This window comes from Anguilla anguilla, chromosome 2 (genome assembly GCF_013347855.1).
Source record: "Anguilla anguilla isolate fAngAng1 chromosome 2, fAngAng1.pri, whole genome shotgun sequence".
NCBI lineage: Eukaryota > Metazoa > Chordata > Actinopteri > Anguilliformes > Anguillidae > Anguilla > Anguilla anguilla.
The window spans coordinates 68,143,570-68,163,633 of NC_049202.1; the positions used below are offsets into that span (position 1 = coordinate 68,143,570).

The window sequence follows — 20,064 nt, forward strand, 5'->3', positions numbered from 1 at the left end:
TTATATGTGTAATGCTTATATAGAAATATAAAAATAAAAATATCAAAATAAATAAGGACAGGTAACATAATTTCCTTAAAAATTTGATTTGGCAATGTCGAGATTTTGTGTTTGTCTGAAGTCCAAATGCTTTACTTTACAAGTGAGAAACTCAAATTAGTTTGCCTACCACTTTGAGGCATAAAGACACACAAATACAGATATGGTAAGGTATACTGTTACTTAAGAATCTACGTGTAGCTTCTCGCGATACCAGTTATAGTACATGTAAGAGGCCATACTTCGCTCTGCCTCACAGTGCCTTTCATACCTAATCTTCCCCCTTAACGCTCACGTGCAGCTCTTTCCACAGAGAGCATCAGCATCCAGCACAGTGTTCAGGGCCAAGCGTTTCCAAAGGCAACACTGGACGGGGGTGTCATCACAGCCAGTTAAGTTTAGTGTAAGAAAGAGAAAGAGTAACAGAGAGGGAGAGAGAGTGTGAGATATAAAGAGAAAGAGTAACAGAGAGGGAGAGAGAGTGTGAGATATAAAGATAAAGAGTAACAGAGAGGGAGAGAGAGCGTGAGATAGAAAGAGAAAGGGAGTTACCGTTACTATGAACCATGAGAATTTTGGGGCTGAAATGTTAGCCAAAGATCCCAACTGCTAGGAGGGAAAAATGACAAGAGGGTGAGGCCACAGACCTGCTCTCCGTAGCCACCGAGCACAGATAAGGGTGAAGAGAAACACAGATAAAGGGTGAAGAGAAACACAGATAAAGGGTGAAGAGAAACACAGATAAAGGGTGAAGAGAAACACAGATAAGGGTGAAGAGAAACACAGATAAAGGGTGAAGAGAAACACAGATAAAGGGTGAAGAGAAACACCGCGTGTTAGCGCTGACCTGGCAGTGGAACAGTGCGCACAACAGACATGCTGGAGGTGGAAGATCACTACCGCCCCGGCACGAACGAGGCGTCGGAGCGAAGTTGAAGGTACGGCTTCGAAAAACAGTCCCGGAGATTTCTCTCGCGGTACCCGGAGAGCGGGGGGCGACCGGACGACCGGGTGAAGTGGCAAAAAGTTTTCCCTAAATGAGAGAGGTTTCACTTCCAGCTCTGTTTTCTGATCAACAGGTTTTTTTCCCCCGCGCGGTTTCAAAGGTAGTCTGAAGGAGCTGAGTGGTCAGCTCTTTCGCAGGGCCAGGCCAGGGGGGTGGGTGGGGGGGCGGGGGCCTGCGAGCCGGACACCCACAGCACTCCCCCGCCCCGCTGCCGCTCAAGTGCCCGGCCTCGTTCACTCTGGGACGCTCAGTCTGTTCAGAGGGCGAGGGACGGCGAGCGACCCCGCCCCCCCCCACGCTGCAGATACTCAGAGGAAACGCTCCTCCGGACGTCCCGACACGATGCCCGCTTGTGAGACACAGAATGGAGACGATGAGGGGATGAGAGGGAGGGGGAGGAAGGAGGGAGCAGTGCAGCGGGGTGTGTGTGTGAGTGTGTGTGTGTGTGTGTGTGAGTGTGTATGTATGCGTCTGTGTGTATGTGTGTGTGTGAGTGTGTGTGTGTGCATGTGTCTGTGTGTGTGTGTATGTGTATGTGTGTGTGTGCGTGTGTGTGAGTGTGTGTGTGTGTGTGCGCGTTTTTGAGTCAGCAGTATCTCTCAGATTGCTCAGTTCTCCAGGGCCTCTGCACACACCATGCTGGCGTAGAGCTGCGTAGGGGTTTGGGAGTCCGCGTCGTCGCCCCTCTCCTCCCCGTCCCCGTCCCCGTCCCCCTCCCCGTCTCCGTCGCTGTCAGAGCTGCCCTCGCTGTCCAGCCGCGGGGAGGGGTGGTGCGGGCCCTGCAGGGCGTGGTACAGGCCCGTGGCAGGGAGGGGGCTGGGCAGCAGGTCGTCGTCCGAGCTGAGGTAATCGGCCTCCCCCGAGGCAGGGCCGGTCAAACGCAGGTCCTGGAAGCCCCCACTTCCTGGTGTCTGGAACCTGGTGGGGTGACCACGCAGCTGCCTGATCTGAAAGGCCAAAAAAGAGAGAGAGAGAGATTGAAGGCAAGAGGAGAAAGATAATCTCTGCTTCTACAGATCACTGAACAACACAGTGTTAATTCAACTCCAACAGGGTATGTATGGTCCCACTTTGCACCGGAGTGAGGCCATGTGTACTCTGTAAGAGTTGATTTAACACTGGACATTAGTCAGTCAGTCAGTCATCAGTTACTGTGTAAATCTGTCAGGGGTTTAAAATGAGTGTTTTCTGGGAAACAGAGTCCGTAGTAAAGGAAATAAGAGATGTGTTTATTGGGACTAACCCTCACAGGATAAAAGGTGTCTTCTGAAATGTAAAGCTAAGTACAGAACACAGACAGAATATGACTGCCCATTCACCTTTGCAATGGGCTCACTTTTAAAGCCATGAAAAATGTGCTGGTTTCCTTTTAACCCAGAACTGAACGTTCTGCATAAAACTATTACCAGCTTGCGGGTGACCTATTTCTGCAGAAACATTTTTTAAGCTGCCCTGGTGGTCAGGTTTGACTGAGACTGAGGTTAAACAGCGAGAGAGGAAGAGAGAGAGAGAGAGAGAGAGAGAGAGAGAGAGAGTGAAAGGGAGGCAGAGAGAAAGAGAGAGAGAGAGAGACTAGGGTGGGAGGAGGAGGGAAGAGGTGCACAGATCAGTTTATGGTAAAGATGAAATGGACAGATAAATTTCAGATCAGGGAGCCTGCGGTTGTGGTTTCATGTTCGTCTGCTGCAGTGGAGTTGAGATTTGTTTGTCTGTTTGGGCCTAGAGGATTCTGCCGTGTGCGTCGTCTGCTGCAGGGCGCCTCGGGTCAGGTTTGGCCGACCCCGCAGATCCAGCGCGCGCTCCACGTCGTCATGGCGACTCCCGGTGCGCCTTTCTCCTCCAACGGGCCCAGCTTTCGGGCACGGCGCCCGTCCCGTGCCTGCGACAGCTGACGGGCGCGCTCAAGTCATCATTCGCCAAAAAACGCTGGAGGCCCACCTCCCCGCTCCCCCCCCCCGGGCCTTGCGTGCCAGCAGCACGCCGCAGCCCTCCTCTCCGCTGCTCTCGGTGCGTCAGCGCGTGAGCGCGAGTACCAGGGTGACTCAGGGCGCAAATCTCAGACAGACAGGGCGCAGTTTTCCTTTAAGCACGGAGGGGGGGGGGGGGAGGAGGAGGGAGGGAGGGAGGAGGGAGGGGGGGGGGAATCATGGGGTGCGTGTGGTTAACCAGAGGAATACTCACTATGACTGAGATCCACTGAGCTCTCACCCGCCCCTTCCTCCTACTGCGTTCTCACCTCTCCTGATTCGGCTCGTTCGCACCGTAGCAGCAGCGACGATGCAGGGGCTAATAAAAAACTCTTTTAACTGTTTACAGGGCAAGGGCACCGTCCGCTGGAAGTCAGAATCCGGGATAGCGAACAGAAATGTTTCAGGTGTCTCTGTGTCTGTTTTGTTAGGGCCACGTTATTGGCTAAATCACCACTGTCCGTTAAATTGTTTAAAAAAACAATCATTCTTTGGGAATTAAAAAGAGCAACATGCTCACGGGTATGAGTGTTAGGGCTAAATCTGAGATCATGTGACAGGAAGAACAAACAGCTGTCGCCACTGACTCTTAATTGGCTGTGCTGAGAACACGTGTGTACCCCAGTGAATAAACTCAGGGGACATGCAGTAAAATTCACTCACTTTGCTAAAACAAAATCCCCCAAAATCTGCAACTCCAGAATAACGGCAATCTGTACGGGAAGGACACAAGAGGGCCAGATCCCACTCCCCTCGTATGTATACATACATGTATACGTCCCAGGTTTCATCATCATATCAGTATGGAGGCATGAAGGCATAAGGATTCCATTTCCATTGCAGGGGAAACGTCATCAGACGTGCTGATTCTGCACGCACTCGCAGAAGTCAAACAAGAGCGAAGCTTTCCAGTGGCCCACGCCGAGAAGCTCCCCAACGCACCATATGACTGAAACTGAAACCAATTAAACCATAACACTCTCAGATTTCAGAGCTCTTTAAGAACAGCGAGAGAGAGAGGACCGAGAGAGACAGAGAGAGAGAGAGAGAGAGGCATAGAGAGAGAGAGAGAGAGAGAGAGACACAGAGAGAGAGAGAGGCATAGAGAGAGAGAGAGAGAGACACAGAGAGAGACAGAGAGACAGAGAGAGAGAGAGAGAGAGAGAAGGGCAGAGCTATCCCACCCTCCCTCACACAGGCCTCTGTCACGCACGGGTTTTCTCTGGATGAGCAAGCAGAGCTGAGCCTCACCACTCATCTCACCACAGCACAGCGGGCAGAGATTTAACCCCGCCTTCCCCAGCCCAGAGGAAACAACCTTGATTCCAATACACACACACGCACACACACAGACACACACACAAACACGTATACATACATACATACACACAGGCACACACAAACATACACACACACACACACACACACAACACACACACACACAAACACGTATACATACATACATACACACAGGCACACACAAACACACACACACACACACACACACACACACACAGACACACACACAAACACGTATACATACATACATACACACAGACACACAAACACACACAGATACACACACAAACGCACACACGCACAGACACAGACACACACACAAACACGTATACATACATACATACACACACACATGCGCACACACACAAACACACACACACACACGCATACATACACACACACACACACACACGCAAACAGATACACAGACGCACACACACACAGACGCGCACACACACACACACACATACACACACACACACACACACACACAGGGCTTCCCGTAGTCACTGCAGTGAATGTGTGAGGCCCGTGTCTGTGTGCCAGTTACATACACACACATCAAAGGTGTGTGTCCAGAGGTGGTTGGTGGGTAGGGGGGGTTGGGGAATTGGGGGGGGGGGGTGTGTGGGTGGGGAGGTCTGAATTACTAGAATTTTGACTTCTGTCTAATTGATTCTGGGACGATGGGTGGTTTTCTTTGACCTGACCTGGCAGCTCAGCTCACACACAGCAGCGGTGCGGTGGTTGGTGGGGGGGGGGGGGGGGAGGGGGCTAGTGGGTACCCCAGAGATTTATTTCAGCAAACTACAGCAGAAGCGGTAGCGCCACACTGCTACTGCAATGCACGCCAGTCAAGTCGGCACAGTGCGATAGCATCTGTGCGCAAATCTCAGAGTTGCCTCGCATGTTGTTGCTAGGCGCCTGACCTCGTTCTTCAGCTCGGCGATGTGCTCCTTCAGACGGGTGATGTACTGGGCGGAGTCTGAGTGGTTCAGCTGGCCCTGAATCCGCCTCTCCTCCTTCTGAAATACAGGAATACAGGGGGCTCGCTGGTAACGGGGCTGGTCTTCCAGGACTTGAGTACCTACTACATCACAGACTTACACAAACATACCTACAATCTGCACCTTAGACTGGCACATTCACATTCACACACAAATCTACAACATAGACTGACATCTAATCACACTGAAAAGCACCACCATGGACAATTACAACACCCCCAGGATCCATACCATATACAGTTCCTCTTCCACATACAGTGCAATACAATGACAACATCTATCTGTGACCACTAGGAACAGATACACCAAGGATATCTACCACAGACAGCCGCTGTGTAGTAAAGCAGGCTGAGAATTTCTACCATAGTGTCAAATACCAAATGAACAAAGAATATATAGCAAAGATGCTACGTATTCGCTGGGACACGCTGAGACACACTGAGACACACTGAGACACACTGGGACACACTGGGACACACTGAACCATGCTGAGACACACTGAGACATGCTGAGACACACTGAGACACGCTGGGACACACTGAGACACGCTGGGACACACTGAGACACACTGAGACACACTGGGACACACTGAGACACACAGCGACACACTGGGACACACAGCGACACACAGCGACACACTGAGACACACAGCGACACACTGAGACACGCTGAGACATACTGAGACACACTGAGACACACTGAGACATACTGAGACACACTGAGACACGCTGAGACACAGTGAGACACACTGGGACACACTGGGACACACTGGGACACACTGAACCATGCTGAGACACACTGAGACACACTGAGACACACAGCGACACACTGAGACACGCTGAGACACACTGAGACACACAGGGACACACTGAGACACGCTGAGACACACTGAGACACACTGAACCATGCTGAGACACACAGAGATACACTGAGACGCACTGGGACACACTGAGACATACTGAACCATGTTGAGACACACTGAGACACACTGAGACACACTGGGACACACTGGGACACGCTGGGACACACTGAGACACATTGAGACACACTGAACCATGCTGAGACACACAGAGACACACTGGGACACACTGAGACACACTGAGACACAGTGGGACACACTGGGACACACTGAGACACGCTGAGACACACTGAGACACACTGAACCATGCTGAGACACACTGAGACACACTGAGACACAGTGGGACACACTGGGACACGCTGAGACACGCTGAGACACACTGGGACACACTGAGACACACTGAGACACGCTGAGACACACTGAACCATGCTGAGACACACTGAGACACACTGAGACACAGTGGGACACACTGAGACACATTGAGACACAGTGGGACACGCTGAGACACACTGAACCATGCTGAGACACACTGAGACACACTGAGACACAGTGGGACACACTGAGACACATTGAGACACACTGAGACACAGTGAGACACACTGCACCTGTATCTCCAGCTCTGCGATTCTCTGCCGCAGCTCCGCCACAGCGGCCATGCTGTCCGCCTCGCGCAGTCGTACGGCCATCACCTCCTCCTTGCTCTGGCGCACGGAGAGGGAGAGAGAGAGGGACCACGGCTCGTGAAAGGGTGCCCACGCGGCCGCCGGCGCACGCCGTACTCGTGTGAGCGCGACGTGGCGCACACACCCTCGCCGCCGCCGCAGCCGCGTTACCTTGCAGTCGGACTCCGCCTGCCTCCTCTTCATCTCGCTCAGCTGGCCCTGAAGCCCCTTGTTCTGCGCAGCGAGGTACTGCACCTTGTCCTGCAGGGCGGCGCTCTCCTGCTCCTGCCGGCTCACCAGCTTGCTGTGGATCTGGTTCTGAGGGGCAGAGACAGGCAGCGGGCAATGTTCAGCACCGTGCAACACGTTGCTCTGCACCAAGCCAAGTGAACTCACCTAACCACTGTGCATACTACTTAACGTAGACACAAAGTGAACGCAGTGGAAAAGAGTGTTTGCAGCAATACGGATGCATAATGAAACTTCCTTAAGCACTGTGCATCTCATGTATCCTAGCCCCCAGCTGAACGCAATGGAAAAGAATCTTTGCAGTGGAATGAATGTATGATGAATTACACCACGCACCGAGCCAGACTGTTTATACCAAGAACGCTGCCTCCATAAAGGGAACTAGGGCTAATCTACTGTGTAACGGTGTTATGGCATAGTACTATTGTACTATTGTAAAGCATCTTTGAGACCATGAAAAGCGCTATATAAAATAAATTTATCATTATTATTATTATTATTATTATTTACTATACAGACGGGCCTGGTGGCTGGGTATTAGTTCTAGCCTGGAGTCTGTGCTGTGTTGCAGTGTGTGGGGCGGGTCTGGCTGGGTATTGGTTCTAGCCTGGAGTCTGTGCTGTGTTGCAGTGTGTGCAGACGGGTCGGAGTGGGCTGGGTATTGGTTCTAGCCTGGCGTCTGTGCTGTGTTGCAGTGTGTGCAGACGGGTCGGAGTGGGCTGGGTATTGGTTCTAGCCTGGCGTCTGTGCTGTGTTGCAGTGTGTGGGGCGGGTCTGGCTAGGTATTGGTTCTAGCCTGGCGTCTGTGCTGTGTTGCAGTGTGTGGGGCGGGTCTGGCTGGGTATTGGTTCTAGCCTGGATTCTGTGCTGTGTTGCAGTGTGTGCAGACGGGTCGGAGTGGGCTGGGTATTGGTTCTAGCCTGGCGTCTGTGCTGTGTTGCAGTGTGTGGGGCGGGTCTGGCTGGGTATTGGTTCTAGCCTGGCGCCTGTGCTGTGTTGCAGTGTGTGGGGCGGGTCGGAGTGGGCTGGGTATTGGTTCTAGCCTGGCGTCTGTGCTGTGTTGCAGTGTGTGCAGACGGGTCGGAGTGGGCTGGGTATTAGTTCTAGCCTGGCGTCTGTGCTGTGTTGCAGGGTGTGGGGCGGGGTGCGGTCACCTGGCTCTCCAGCTGCAGGGTCTTCAGCTTCATCTCCCGCAGCTCGGCCTGGGCCTGGGCCTCCCGCAGGCGCACGCCCATCAGCTTGTCCTGCAGCTCGTTCAGGGCGTTCTTCTTGGGCGACTCCTTCCAGTGCCCGCCCCCGCCCCCCCGGGACATGTGGTTCTGAGGGGGGGGCACAGACAGCAGGCTCTCTTCGTGCGCTCACAGCGACTCCCCCCCCCCCCCCCCCCCCTGGTCGCCCCGGGTTACGGCAGGCGCCCCGTACCTGCCAGCGCTGGTTGAGGTCCGCCACAGCGTCCTGCATCTCTCGGAAGGACTGCAGCGTCTCCAGCTCCCTCAGCTTCACCAGCTTCAGCTCCTCCTGAAGCTGGGCCACGTTAGTCTCATCTGGCAGGGAGCTGTTCCTCTGGAACACAAACACGCACACCCACACACACACATACATGCACATACACACACACGCCCACACACACACACACACACACGCACACATACATGCACATACACACACACACGCACACACACAGACACACACACATACACACGTGCACATATACGCACACACGCACGCACGCACACACATGTAAAACAGGTCTCTCCCATTGCTGAATTTGAAAGTATTCTGATTTCCTTATTCAATATTTGTGAAGGGCCCCCATAGCTTTCTGCAAACAAACCCAACAGAATCGCCTAGGTAAAGAAGTATGGAAGTACAGTAGCTACAGGTGTATACTTAGCCATTATTTTGGAATATAAATGGCGATGCCTACTTTTCTCCAGCTAAAGACCTGTCTTTATCTACTGTATTTCCTCTCTTTCCTTCAGTCACCAAGTGCACTCTTCACCTTTTCACTCTCCCTCTTTACAGCCATGCTCCTAGACCATAGAAGTTCAAAGAGGTCCAGTCGACGAAGCTTCACAGTTTACCAGTTAAATGTAATTAAAAACAATCCTAGCAACAGAGTGAGTTCATTCTCAGTCAGACCTGTAGTAAAGTAGTAAAAGTAGTAAATGTAAGCAGAATGTGTGGTACATCACAAAAAGAAAGATCTTGCTCTCCATTTGTGTCATCGGCACCGCTTGGTTCCTATAATACACTGTAACCGATGTACGTGGGCTATATTCACAAATTCCCCCGTAACACTTAACCGTGGGAATAAATCTTTATGAATAAATGTACACCTTGAAAATAATTTGACAACTGGTCACACAGTAATGCATTTAGCTATTAAGATTGAGTTAGCTCATAAAAGAGAGAAATGTCAGGAGTATCAGTGACTCATTTGGCCCGAAGAGTAGCCAGAAAGCTGTGAGATTGAAGGGAATTGCCCGTGCAGACCAATAACAACAGATTTGCCAAAGATAAAATGTCTCAGAAATCCATGGAGACAATTTATTTATGAGAAGATTAAAATATATTTGGTGAGGGATTCTGGTTATAAAAGATTTAATTACAGTCAATCACAAAACCAACATAAAGTTAGCCTGTCTGATCCTAGATCATTTGCATACTGTGCTCAGCTGAACACACTGCATTTATATGATTCTTTCTTTATGGGTGATGATAAATATGTGCTAGGTGAATCTTAAGATACCAGATGACACAATTTATTTCATGTAGGATTAAAACAATCTAAACAATATAAACAGGTTCATCTGCATTCATTCATTATTTATTTGTTTGTTAGTATGGCGCTAATTGAAATATGCAAAGATTGGAGATTCTCAAATATTCTCACTTTACTATTCCACGCAACTGATAAATGTGTTCCACACAACTGCTCAAAAGGTGTACATTGCTAAGGATTGATGACAAAAAAGAAACAGCACTATCCATATTTGGAGCGCAATCTTAACGTTTGAATTCATTAATATCGCCCAGCTCTTCCTGCTAAGCAGTACAGTCCACCTTTATCGTTTATCGCATTTTGTGAACACAGAAAGAACCATTATGAATACAATACACCCTCTAAACACAATAGGAAGACAACAAGGATTAAGCCCATTTAACCCAAGTTAACCCAAGTTAACCCGAAACAGCCCATGATTTGGAATAAGAGGAAGGTTTCACAGAACTGTGTACCCTGCCAGTGGCCACCAATCATGAAACTTGTGTGAAAATTTACAAGAAGAGTGAAGGACACATCCCTTCAGCATGACACGGCTGTCCACTGTGGTTTTCACAAACGCGCATGCACACACCCAGAAAAGAACACTTTCATGCAGAACCAAAAAAAAAACTAAAACACCACCCCACTGCCCCCAACACAAACACACACACACCACTCACACACACACACTCACACGCGCACACAAACACACACACACACACTCACACGCGCACACAAACACACACACACACACTCACACGCGCACACAAACACACACACACACACTCACACGCGCACACAAACACACACCACACAAACACACACACACACACACACACACACAGACACACACACACACACGCACACACCCATGCACTCACACGCGCACACATACACACATGCACACACACAGTGCTGCTTGTTGTACTTATAGCACAGCCTCACCCTCTCCAGGTCCAACACTTTGTCCTGCATCTCCTTCAGAGCACCCAGCAGTTCCGCCTCTTGCAGCTTAGACTGCTCCAGCTGCGCCTGCAGGCCATTCACAAACTGTTCTGTGTACTGCAGAGGGAGAGGGAGATGGAGAGAGAGTCGGAGAGAGAGAAAGAGAAAGAGATGGAGAGAGAGAGAAATAGAAAGAGAAAGAGAAAGAGAAAGAAGCACAAGCACATTTACTGACTGTATGCTTTTTACAGACTGCCCTGTGTGCAGACAGAGCAGGTATTGCACAGGGTGCGGTATAACCAGGGTATCACTGAGAGCAGGCCATGCCCAGGACATGTTTGCCACTGCTCCGTATCCATGCTCCACAACACAGAGGTGATTCTGAGGGAGAAACCAGCGCAAATCCACAATAGCTGCGACTGCACACGCGCATGCATCCATGTGTGCGTGCATCCACGCACACACACCCTCACACAAACACGCGGCCTCTTCTTTGGCTCATGACCAACCTTTCCACAAAATCTTGTGCAAATCCGGTTATGCGCCTTTTTGTGATAGGCCACGCCCATCACCACGCCCCCTCTTGGTCAATCAGGCCTGAAAGTTACGTAAGCTCTACCTTCTGGTCATGACCAACGGCCATGCCAAATTTCAGCCTCCTGGGGCGAAAACTGTGGCCGCTACAGGGTGGGACGCTTTTGTGGACCAACCGACCAACCGACAGACAGACAGAGCTATAGAGCTGTGGTCGCAGCTAAAAACCTAGAATATTTAGAAAGGTTCTTCTTTGCCTTCATTGTTGCATGTGCAGATTGTAACGATCCTGTGTTGTTCACTTAATATTTTTGAAGGAAATACTGAACAGATGTTTCCCTTGGATTGCAGAGTGAATGGTTCACTTTCCAACCAAGGCAGGTTTTATTGTGTCGTCATCAAAAATCAGCAAATAGGGATTTGTGTGCCATTTATCTAAACTCAGCGGCACTTCACAAAGATCAATTAAAACCATGCTTTCCAGAGAGTCATAATCCATCCAGATTTGAACTGTACACGGGGAAACAGCTTTTCCATAAGAGAAGTCACTGACGTCCGTTTTTAATTTTTGCTGGGTTCAGACTGGGCTTGGATGTAGGTTATATAGTGTATCTGTTTCTACACTCATGTGAGCAACTTACTGGGGTTCAGCATGTCACATTAGATAGATTCGAAGCAGTTACGATGATAACAGGAAAGTACACTGAGAAAAGGAGAAGTGCTGTGGAGTGTGTTATGAATCTGTGGTCAGTGGGAGGTTGTGGTTTGTGCCAGGGGGCTGAAGAAATGACAAGTACAGTAGCTTTTTCTCACGGGCAACATCACTCTCTCAGCCCTCTCTCTCTCTCTCTCTCGCTCCCTCTCTTCTTCTTGTATTTCTGTTTGGTGGGTTATGGGCGACAAGGTCATCATGGTCACATATTCTGAGAACTGATCATCTCACCCGGCTTGCCTTTCCAAGGAGGGACAGCAGAGAGAGCGAGAGAAAGAGAGAACGAGAGAGAGAGAGGACCCGTCTGAGGGTGTGAGAACTAACATCACAGTCAATCACAGAGATTATATGATTAAGAGGGAGGGTCCAACAACACTGAACCAAATCAGTATATCTGTATAACAGGCAGGTTGAAGCTAACAGCAATATGCTCATGGAGGTAGAGAACATTCTCGGGTCATTCTTTTGTATATTCAAAATTTGCCTCCTACCCCCCAACAAAATCAGGGGAAAGCGTAAAAATCTCTTTCAGTCCTAACTGAACCTAAGCTTAAAGACAAGCAAGCCTTCAACTGAAAATTTTCAAACAGCATTCAACAGTGAATTTAACTCATTTTCAACACCACTCTTCAAATTGTGTCTTGCTATGACAACCTTGCAAGTCGACGCAGAGAACAGCATCTGCCAAACTGATCAACGTAATCGTGACGGCAAACAAATATTTCTCGATATTTCTTTCACACCTGCCAACACCAAATGCAACAGAGACCTGGTAGTGGGAAGGTGACCTATTTCTTTCTCTGCCTCGCTATCACGGTGAAAATTCCTGTGCCTTTGAGGGCAGTGGGAGGCAGGAGGTGTGTGAACTCTGAGTCTGCACGCTACCCACGGCCGTCATCGGTTTCAGTGCGGCAGAGGAGCGGCCGCCGCCCAAACCCACGAGCTGGGAAAAGCGATCGCTTCGCCCAGCGATGAGCGCGGTTACCGGCGGGCTGTTCTCTCCCCCGTCGTGCAGCAGGTACTATCCCCTCTGCACACGCTGTGATATGGGGGGGGGGGGGGGGTGAGGGGGATAAGGGGGGGCTCTATCATGGCTACTCAAATCAGTGACCTTAACTGCATTCCGCAGTATCGCCTTCTTAAACATTCCCAACCGCGCGGGGGGGGGGGGGGGGGGGGGGTCAGTCACTGTAAACTCTAAATACCAAAAATGGCCTCCTCAGTATGAGGGTGAAAGCGACAAAATAAATAAATAAATAAATAAATAAGACAGGCAGAGAACGGAAGACAGTGCAAGATGAAAGACGAAGAGAGAAGAGAGAGCGATGGAAGTTGGGGGGGGGGGGGGGCGAACTGTGAAAAACCCCGTGGATGGGTGCTCAGTCACGAAGGAAGCACCGTAGACCCCACCCCACCCCCCGCACACACCCGCAAATGTTAATTATGTGAGAAACTCAATGACAAATGTGCACACAAAAGTCATAGCATCTGGTTCATATGGCTTTCAATAAGAGGAAGCTTGAGCCTTACACTGCACAGTATACTTCACATGGCATCCTTATTTACTGAAAAGAGAAATATTCCTCAACCACGACCAATACCAGGGTTTAAATAAATTACGTAGTGAGGCAAGATTACTGAACATACTATGCCAGCTTCTACAGGTTCTGCTAGAAACTGATTGAAATTATTAGCTTTATTTAAAGAAAAAAACCCAAGATTGTGAACATCAGCCCATAGTAACGCAAAAACGCAAGCTGTCTATAAAACTACTGAACATCAACCAAAGTATTTGGTTTTCCATATTTGTATGAAAGGGTATTAGCTTTAAAAATGCCTGAAAAACTGAAGATCAAGTCACTGTCTTTTCCCCATAGTGTTTCTAATATAGTGTTTATAATTATACATTTTTTTGCTACTTAATTAACATATTTTAATAGACAGTAGTACAGGATAATAATGCTCTCCTTCATTTGGTCCTTTAACCTGCCCCAGAGTCACATATATGTGTGTATGTGGGTTTTCTCCCCTATCAACATAAAGAATATATATGAACGTATGAATTAATAATTAAATCTAATTTGAGGAAACAAAATCACAAATATGTTATAATAAATCATAAATAAATTGTTTAATTAATATATACATAACTCAACAAATCCTTGAATAAATAAATAAATTAATGTAAAATATTTACAACATTTTTCACGAATTTATTTATTCATTAGTTATCATTTATTATTTTATTGATTATTTCATGTCTTCTTGTATTATCTTCTGCCCACATGCAAATGAATAGGCATTGATTGGTGGGAGAACACCATTTACTGCAAGTCCAGCAGGCCAATCAAAAAAAGTGGCATTATTATGCTGGTAAAGTAAGCAAGCTGAAACTAAAGAGACTTAACCAATTGTCCGGTTTAGTGCATTTTCAATGCTTAGATGTAGTCGACGATATTAAAAAAGAATCAAGAGGGAATCATGACTTGATACTTGATATAAATGTGTTAACCTTCGCTCTGACACCCACTCCACCCCTCCTATCATATCTGTGAGATACTGGGTGGACCGGTAGCCAAGATTAGCCGTCACAGTCACATACAGCAATAACAGTAAATCAATGGCGAAGGCTGAACTTAAGAGCAAAAAACCATTTACTGTAACTGTAAAACTTAAAAAACGAAGTAAGTTTAAAAACCAGGATGCCGAAAAAACCGACGCTGTATCATCGTGTCCAGATGGGATTCACATGCTCGCTGATTTGTATCTTCAAACATAACTTTAGTTTTTTTTCATGGCGTAGCGCTGATTCAAGCTGAGCCACGATAACTTAAGATACAAAAAACAAGATAGGATGAAAGAGGAAGATGTACAGATAGATGCAAATATGCAGGCCTGAACAACGGTAACACACTCGCTACCACTCACAACGTAGGAAATTTCCCTGGATGGACCTCCTCCCGGCACTGACCTACCACTTTTGCAAGCTGTAGCTGCTTAGCCAGAACAGCGCTAGCCTTTATCTCAGAGGAGAGATGAAGGATCTTTATCTGAGAGTGTACAGTTTCCTGTGAACGCTACCTCAAAACATATATCACATGCCAGTATAAAGATAACTATGAACATCCAAAAATATGCTTTCTGTACTGATAAATCTTTTTTTAATCATCTTGTCAAGGAAATGTAGAGTCTATGGACTCCCAGTGGCTGGCTGGGGCTAGCTAGGCAGCCAGAAGTAGCTCTGCCAATGGAACTGCAATGACCACCTCACCCAGCCCATCCAGCTCCTCCAACGTTCATTTTTAGTCTCTATTTTGTGGATCCGTTTCCGCCAGCCTCAGGTCCTGATGGTGGAAAACCCCCAAATAGACTAAATGACCGACAGTCCTTGTCAAAAATCATTTTTTTGAAATCATTTTCAAGCACTGAGCCGATTATAGAAAATGTTCCCTCGACACTCTGGCACTACAGTAGCTGACACACATTCTACACAGTCGGAAACGTTGTATGCCAGTATCAAGAAAAAAAATCTCTATCAAGATTAAGGCTTAGATAACAAACTTCAGTACATCCTGGGGAGCTTCTATTATTATGTCCTTTTCTGGCCGACAGAACTACCAACTACCAAACAGCGCGTTTTAAAAATGTCAAAAATATAACTGAAAACATTTTTTACAGTTATTGAAAACAAAGTTGCCTTACCAATGAGTCCCTTTTTATTTTGTATTCATTTTTTTACATTTGATCTTCTGTGCTCCCTGTGGAAATATAACTTCTGTGACCATTTCAAACCAGAATTTTCAAAACCTTCAATGCACAGAGTGAGCTGAATGAGTTGCCCTAGCTAACAGTGCCTGTTTCAAAGATGCAGACACAATAAAAAAAATTTTTTGTATAGATACTGCTGGAGAAAACTGTGATAGAATAAGTGAACAGAACAAATTGCCGTAAAAATAAACCCCCTGCATTAGTCTTCCGAGCACTGCCCCATGCATGTCCAAGCTGCCTGGCCCCAGGTCGGCTCAGTAATAAGGCAAACTCCCACAGCTTAGGTGCGCCACGGCCACCTACCACAGTGGCCTGGCCCAGATCACCTGACTGCGCGGTGGGTACCTAGCCTGACTGCGCAGTGGGTACCTAGCCTGACTGCGCGGTGGGTACCTAGCCTGACTGCGCAGTGGGTACCTAGTCTGAGTGAGCAGTGGGTACCTAGCCTGACTGCGCGGTGGGTACCTAGCCTGACTGCGCAGTGGGTACCTAGCCTCAGTGAGCAGTGGGTACCTAGCCTGACTGCGCAGTGGGTACCTAGCCTGACTGCGCGGCGGGTACCTAGCCTGACTGCGCGGCGGGTACCTAGCCTGACTGCGCGGTGGGTACCTAGCCTGACTGCGCGGTGGGTACCTAGCCTGACTGCGCGGTGGGTACCTAGCCTCAGTGAGCAGTGGGTACCTAGCCTGACTGCGAAGTGGGTACCTAGTCTGACTGTGTGGTGGGTACCTAGCCTGACTGCGCGGTGGGTACCTAGCCTCAGTGAGCAGTGGGTACCTAGCCTGACTGCGCGGCGGGTACCTAGCCTGACTGCGCAGTGGGTACCTAGCCCGACTGCGCAGTGGGTACCTAGCCTGACTGCGCGGTGGGTACCTAGCCTGAGTGAGCAGTGGGTACCTAGCCTGACTGCGCGGCGGGTACCTTGTGCTGCTGCAGCTCCTGGATGGTGTCCTGCGCCCGCTCCAGGTTCTCGCTGGCCGTGCTGAACTGCTGACGCACCACCGCCAGCTCCCGCTTGATCACGTAGTTCTGCTCCGCCTCCAGGGCCCGCGTCACCTGACCCTGAGGGACGGGGAGGGAGACGGCAGGTGAGGGGCTCCAGAGGTCCCGTGACGGCCAGAGGCTGGGAGCCTACAGGGCCGTTACATTTCTCACATTCAATGCTAAAGTCGTTTTAATGCAACTGCTATTTTTTTCACTCCATACTGCTCTTCCATTGGAATTCAAATCGTAGCCTCAAGGGCTGCAGTGTAGTATAATGGGTAAGGAACTGGGCTTGTAACCTATCGGTCGCAGGCTCGATTCCCGGGTAGGACACTGCTGTTGTACCCTTGAACAAGGTACTAAACAACAAGGTACTCCAGCTGTATAAATGGATGCAGTGTAAATGCTATGTAAAAAGTCACTCTGGATAAGAGCGTCTGCTAAATGCCTGCAATACAATGTAATGCAAAAGTCCAGTGACAGCTGAGACAAACAAGAGCACGGTGTGGGATTTCTTGGGCCCAAATGTACGCTATAAGGTATACTCGCAAACATCAGGTATACCAACGCTTGGCTCAGACACACCACAGGCAGAAGTCGTTAGACGCTGGGAGGGCTCGCGAATGTCTGGCCTGCATTTCCAAGCTGGAGTGAAACACACCAATACAAAGACACCCAACACAAAACGGACTGACAGAGGATGGAGCCATGCGGCAAGGTTCTCTCAGTAATCCGCCTGTCTCCACTTTAGGCCGAGGGTGCAATCCCAAAGGGATAAGGCCCGTTTCCTATTGCAGGGTAGTCTGTGTGAGGACCCCAGCTGTGGACAGTGAGCGAGGCGTGCAGAGGGGCTTGTGGTTAAAACAGACAGACAGACAGACAGACAGACAGACAGACAGACGGACGGACGGTCAGACGCTCATGCAGGTCCGGATGCGGATTCAATCTCAGGAGCGGGGGGGGGGGGGGGGGGGGGGAGGGGGGGGAGTGCAGGAGCCAGTGCAGGAGGGGAAGAACGGATGGAGGGAGTGGAAAGAGGTGAAAGGGGTGAGAGGATGGAGGGAGTGAGGAGGCGAGGGGTTGGCGAAAGATGAGAGCTGGGAGATTTTACAAAGTACAGTACCTGGATCAGTCTGTCTGCCAGAGCAGCACTCTCCTACAGGATCACCGAAGAAGAAGCAAGGGAAAGACGGACGGAGGGAAGGACAGAAAGAAAAGAGAGGGACGAGGATCGAAAGAGATGAAACACAGAAAAGTGGCGATGGAGATTTGGAAAGGAAAGAAGCGTTGGAGAGGAAAGGAGGAAAGATGATTCCAGAAGCATGAGATGGCAGGAAGAAGGAAGTAGAGAAGAAGGGAAAGAGGAAGAATGAAGCAGTGTAGCAGGGAGACGGAAGAGAGAAATGGTGTGAAGAAAGGAGTTGAAAGAGCGTGAACACAGTGCAAAGGCAAGGGGCAGAGGAGAGAAAAGAAACGGGGAGAGAAAGTAGAAGAAAGTAAAGATTCACAACCACGCATTTTGGAAATAAGGGTCAAAGTTCAGCAGCTGAAATATAGAAGATTGGCTATAGAAGAGCTACACAGTACACCCTTTTTTTCTATCTCTCTTTTACAGATACACACAGACACACACACAATACATATTTACACACGGACAAAATTCAGAGACAGGCACTTTCATAACCACATCTCCCAAACAATACATATTCATCATATTCACAGGAAGGAGATTCACATTGACAAAGACAAATAACAAAAACTCATACACAGACAAACTCCTGTTGCTACGAAACTACTAACCGAAAGGTATAAAGAGATGTGCATGCACAGATGACACACAACAGTATACTTAGAAACATCGGAAACGAACAGAAATGGCCCTTTTTTTTATTTTAGACGTGTACGTGCGCACGCACTCGTGACTGTGCGGACGCATCGTGCATCTAAGCCGTGGAGGCGGGAGCTGGTTTACTGCCCCCTGCAGGTGACTGAGTCAGCGTCTCGCTGAGGTTAATGTGCACGGTGTGTGTCCGCATCCCACCTTCTCCAGAGTCTCTATCCTCTGCTTCAGCAGTCTGTTCTCAGTCCGCAGCCTCTGTGAGCGAGGGAGAGTGACAGAGAGAGAGAGAGAGAGAGGGAGAGAGAGAGAGAGAGGGAGAGAGATAAAGGGAGGGAGAGAGAGAGAGAGAGGGAGATAGATAGACGTAGAGAGACAGAGAGACAGAGAGAGAGAGATAGAGGGGGAGAGAGAGAGAGAGAGAATGAGAGACAGACAGAGAGAGAGGGAGATAGATAGACGTAGAGAGACAGAGAGAGGGAGAGAGATAAAGGGAGAGGGAGAGAGAGAGAGCGAATGAGAGACCGACAGAGAGAGAGGGAGATAGATAGACGTAGAGAGACAGAGAGAGAGAGATAGAGGGAGAGAGAGAGAAAGAATGAGAGACAGAGGGACAGAAAGAGAGACAGAGAGAGGGACAGCAGATTGAAGGTTACTGTGGGCCTCATGGGTTTCCCTTAGAGACCCTCACTATGGACGAGCAGGTAGCCAGCAGAGCACCTTCCATCCCGCTCTCCTAATCACTGCTCTCATGCTGCCATGTGACGGAAAGCTGGCAGGTGGTGCCGTGTCACAGACTGCACTGAGCCAAACATAATGCCTCATAATTACAGCTAAACGCTCTACATGACAGAAAGGCTACCCCTGCAGCTCCAAAGCACCCACCAGAGGTTCCCAACCCTGTTCCTGGAGATCTACTGTCCTGCTTTTCAGTTTTCACTTCAAATCTTAATTTAGGCACACCTGATGCGACATAATAATCATTAGCAGCTCGATGAGACCTCTGGCTGTCGAATGAGGCGTGTTTTGTTCGGGTTGGAGTTAAAACCTGCAGGACGCTGGATCTCCAGGAACAGGGTTGGGAACCAGTGCTGTACACACCCCCCCCGCCCCCCCGCCACCCCCCCCCCCACTCTGGTGTGGGGAGGAAGAGTACACAGTCAGTGTCAGGCCTGTTCGCACCTTGATCTCGATCTGCTCCTCCATCTCCTTGTTCTTGATTGTGGTGTACTCCTTCTCCAGCCTGGGGAGAGAGGGAGCCATTTTTACTCAGCGCTGCTCAGAAAGACAAAATCTTGCCGTGTGTTTCCTCCACCCCTAGACTTGGTCAGCTTGATTTCAGTGATTAGTTCTACCTCCCGGCTGAAGAATTGTGACAATCAGCAAATCCAGGTGAACGGACCAAAATAATTGCACTGATCATAATACA

General features: G+C 49.2%; 1 protein-coding gene across 3 annotated transcripts in view; it reads right to left on the reverse strand.

The window, feature by feature from the left end:
* Window positions 1-1,547: 1,547 nt before the first annotated feature.
* si:ch211-239f4.1 (EVI5-like protein) overlaps window positions 1,548-20,064 on the reverse strand; it is a 33,895-nt gene continuing 15,378 nt past the window's right edge. For 2 of the 3 annotated variants that reach the window (XM_035406061.1, XM_035406060.1), the window contains exons 10-20: window positions 19,818-19,878; window positions 18,840-18,893; window positions 17,922-17,954; window positions 16,736-16,876; window positions 10,801-10,917; window positions 8,511-8,651; window positions 8,243-8,407; window positions 7,011-7,157; window positions 6,783-6,878; window positions 5,241-5,336; window positions 1,548-1,992 (exon numbers count right to left, since the gene is read on the reverse strand). In XM_035406061.1, coding sequence (XP_035261952.1) covers window positions 1,654-1,992; window positions 5,241-5,336; window positions 6,783-6,878; window positions 7,011-7,157; window positions 8,243-8,407; window positions 8,511-8,651; window positions 10,801-10,917; window positions 16,736-16,876; window positions 17,922-17,954; window positions 18,840-18,893; window positions 19,818-19,878 — 1,390 coding nt within the window. In that variant the 3' untranslated portion in view covers window positions 1,548-1,653. The remainder of the gene's footprint in view (window positions 1,993-5,240; window positions 5,337-6,782; window positions 6,879-7,010; window positions 7,158-8,242; window positions 8,408-8,510; window positions 8,652-10,800; window positions 10,918-16,735; window positions 16,877-17,921; window positions 17,955-18,839; window positions 18,894-19,817; window positions 19,879-20,064) is intronic. The other variant, XM_035406062.1, reaches the window with a different exon arrangement.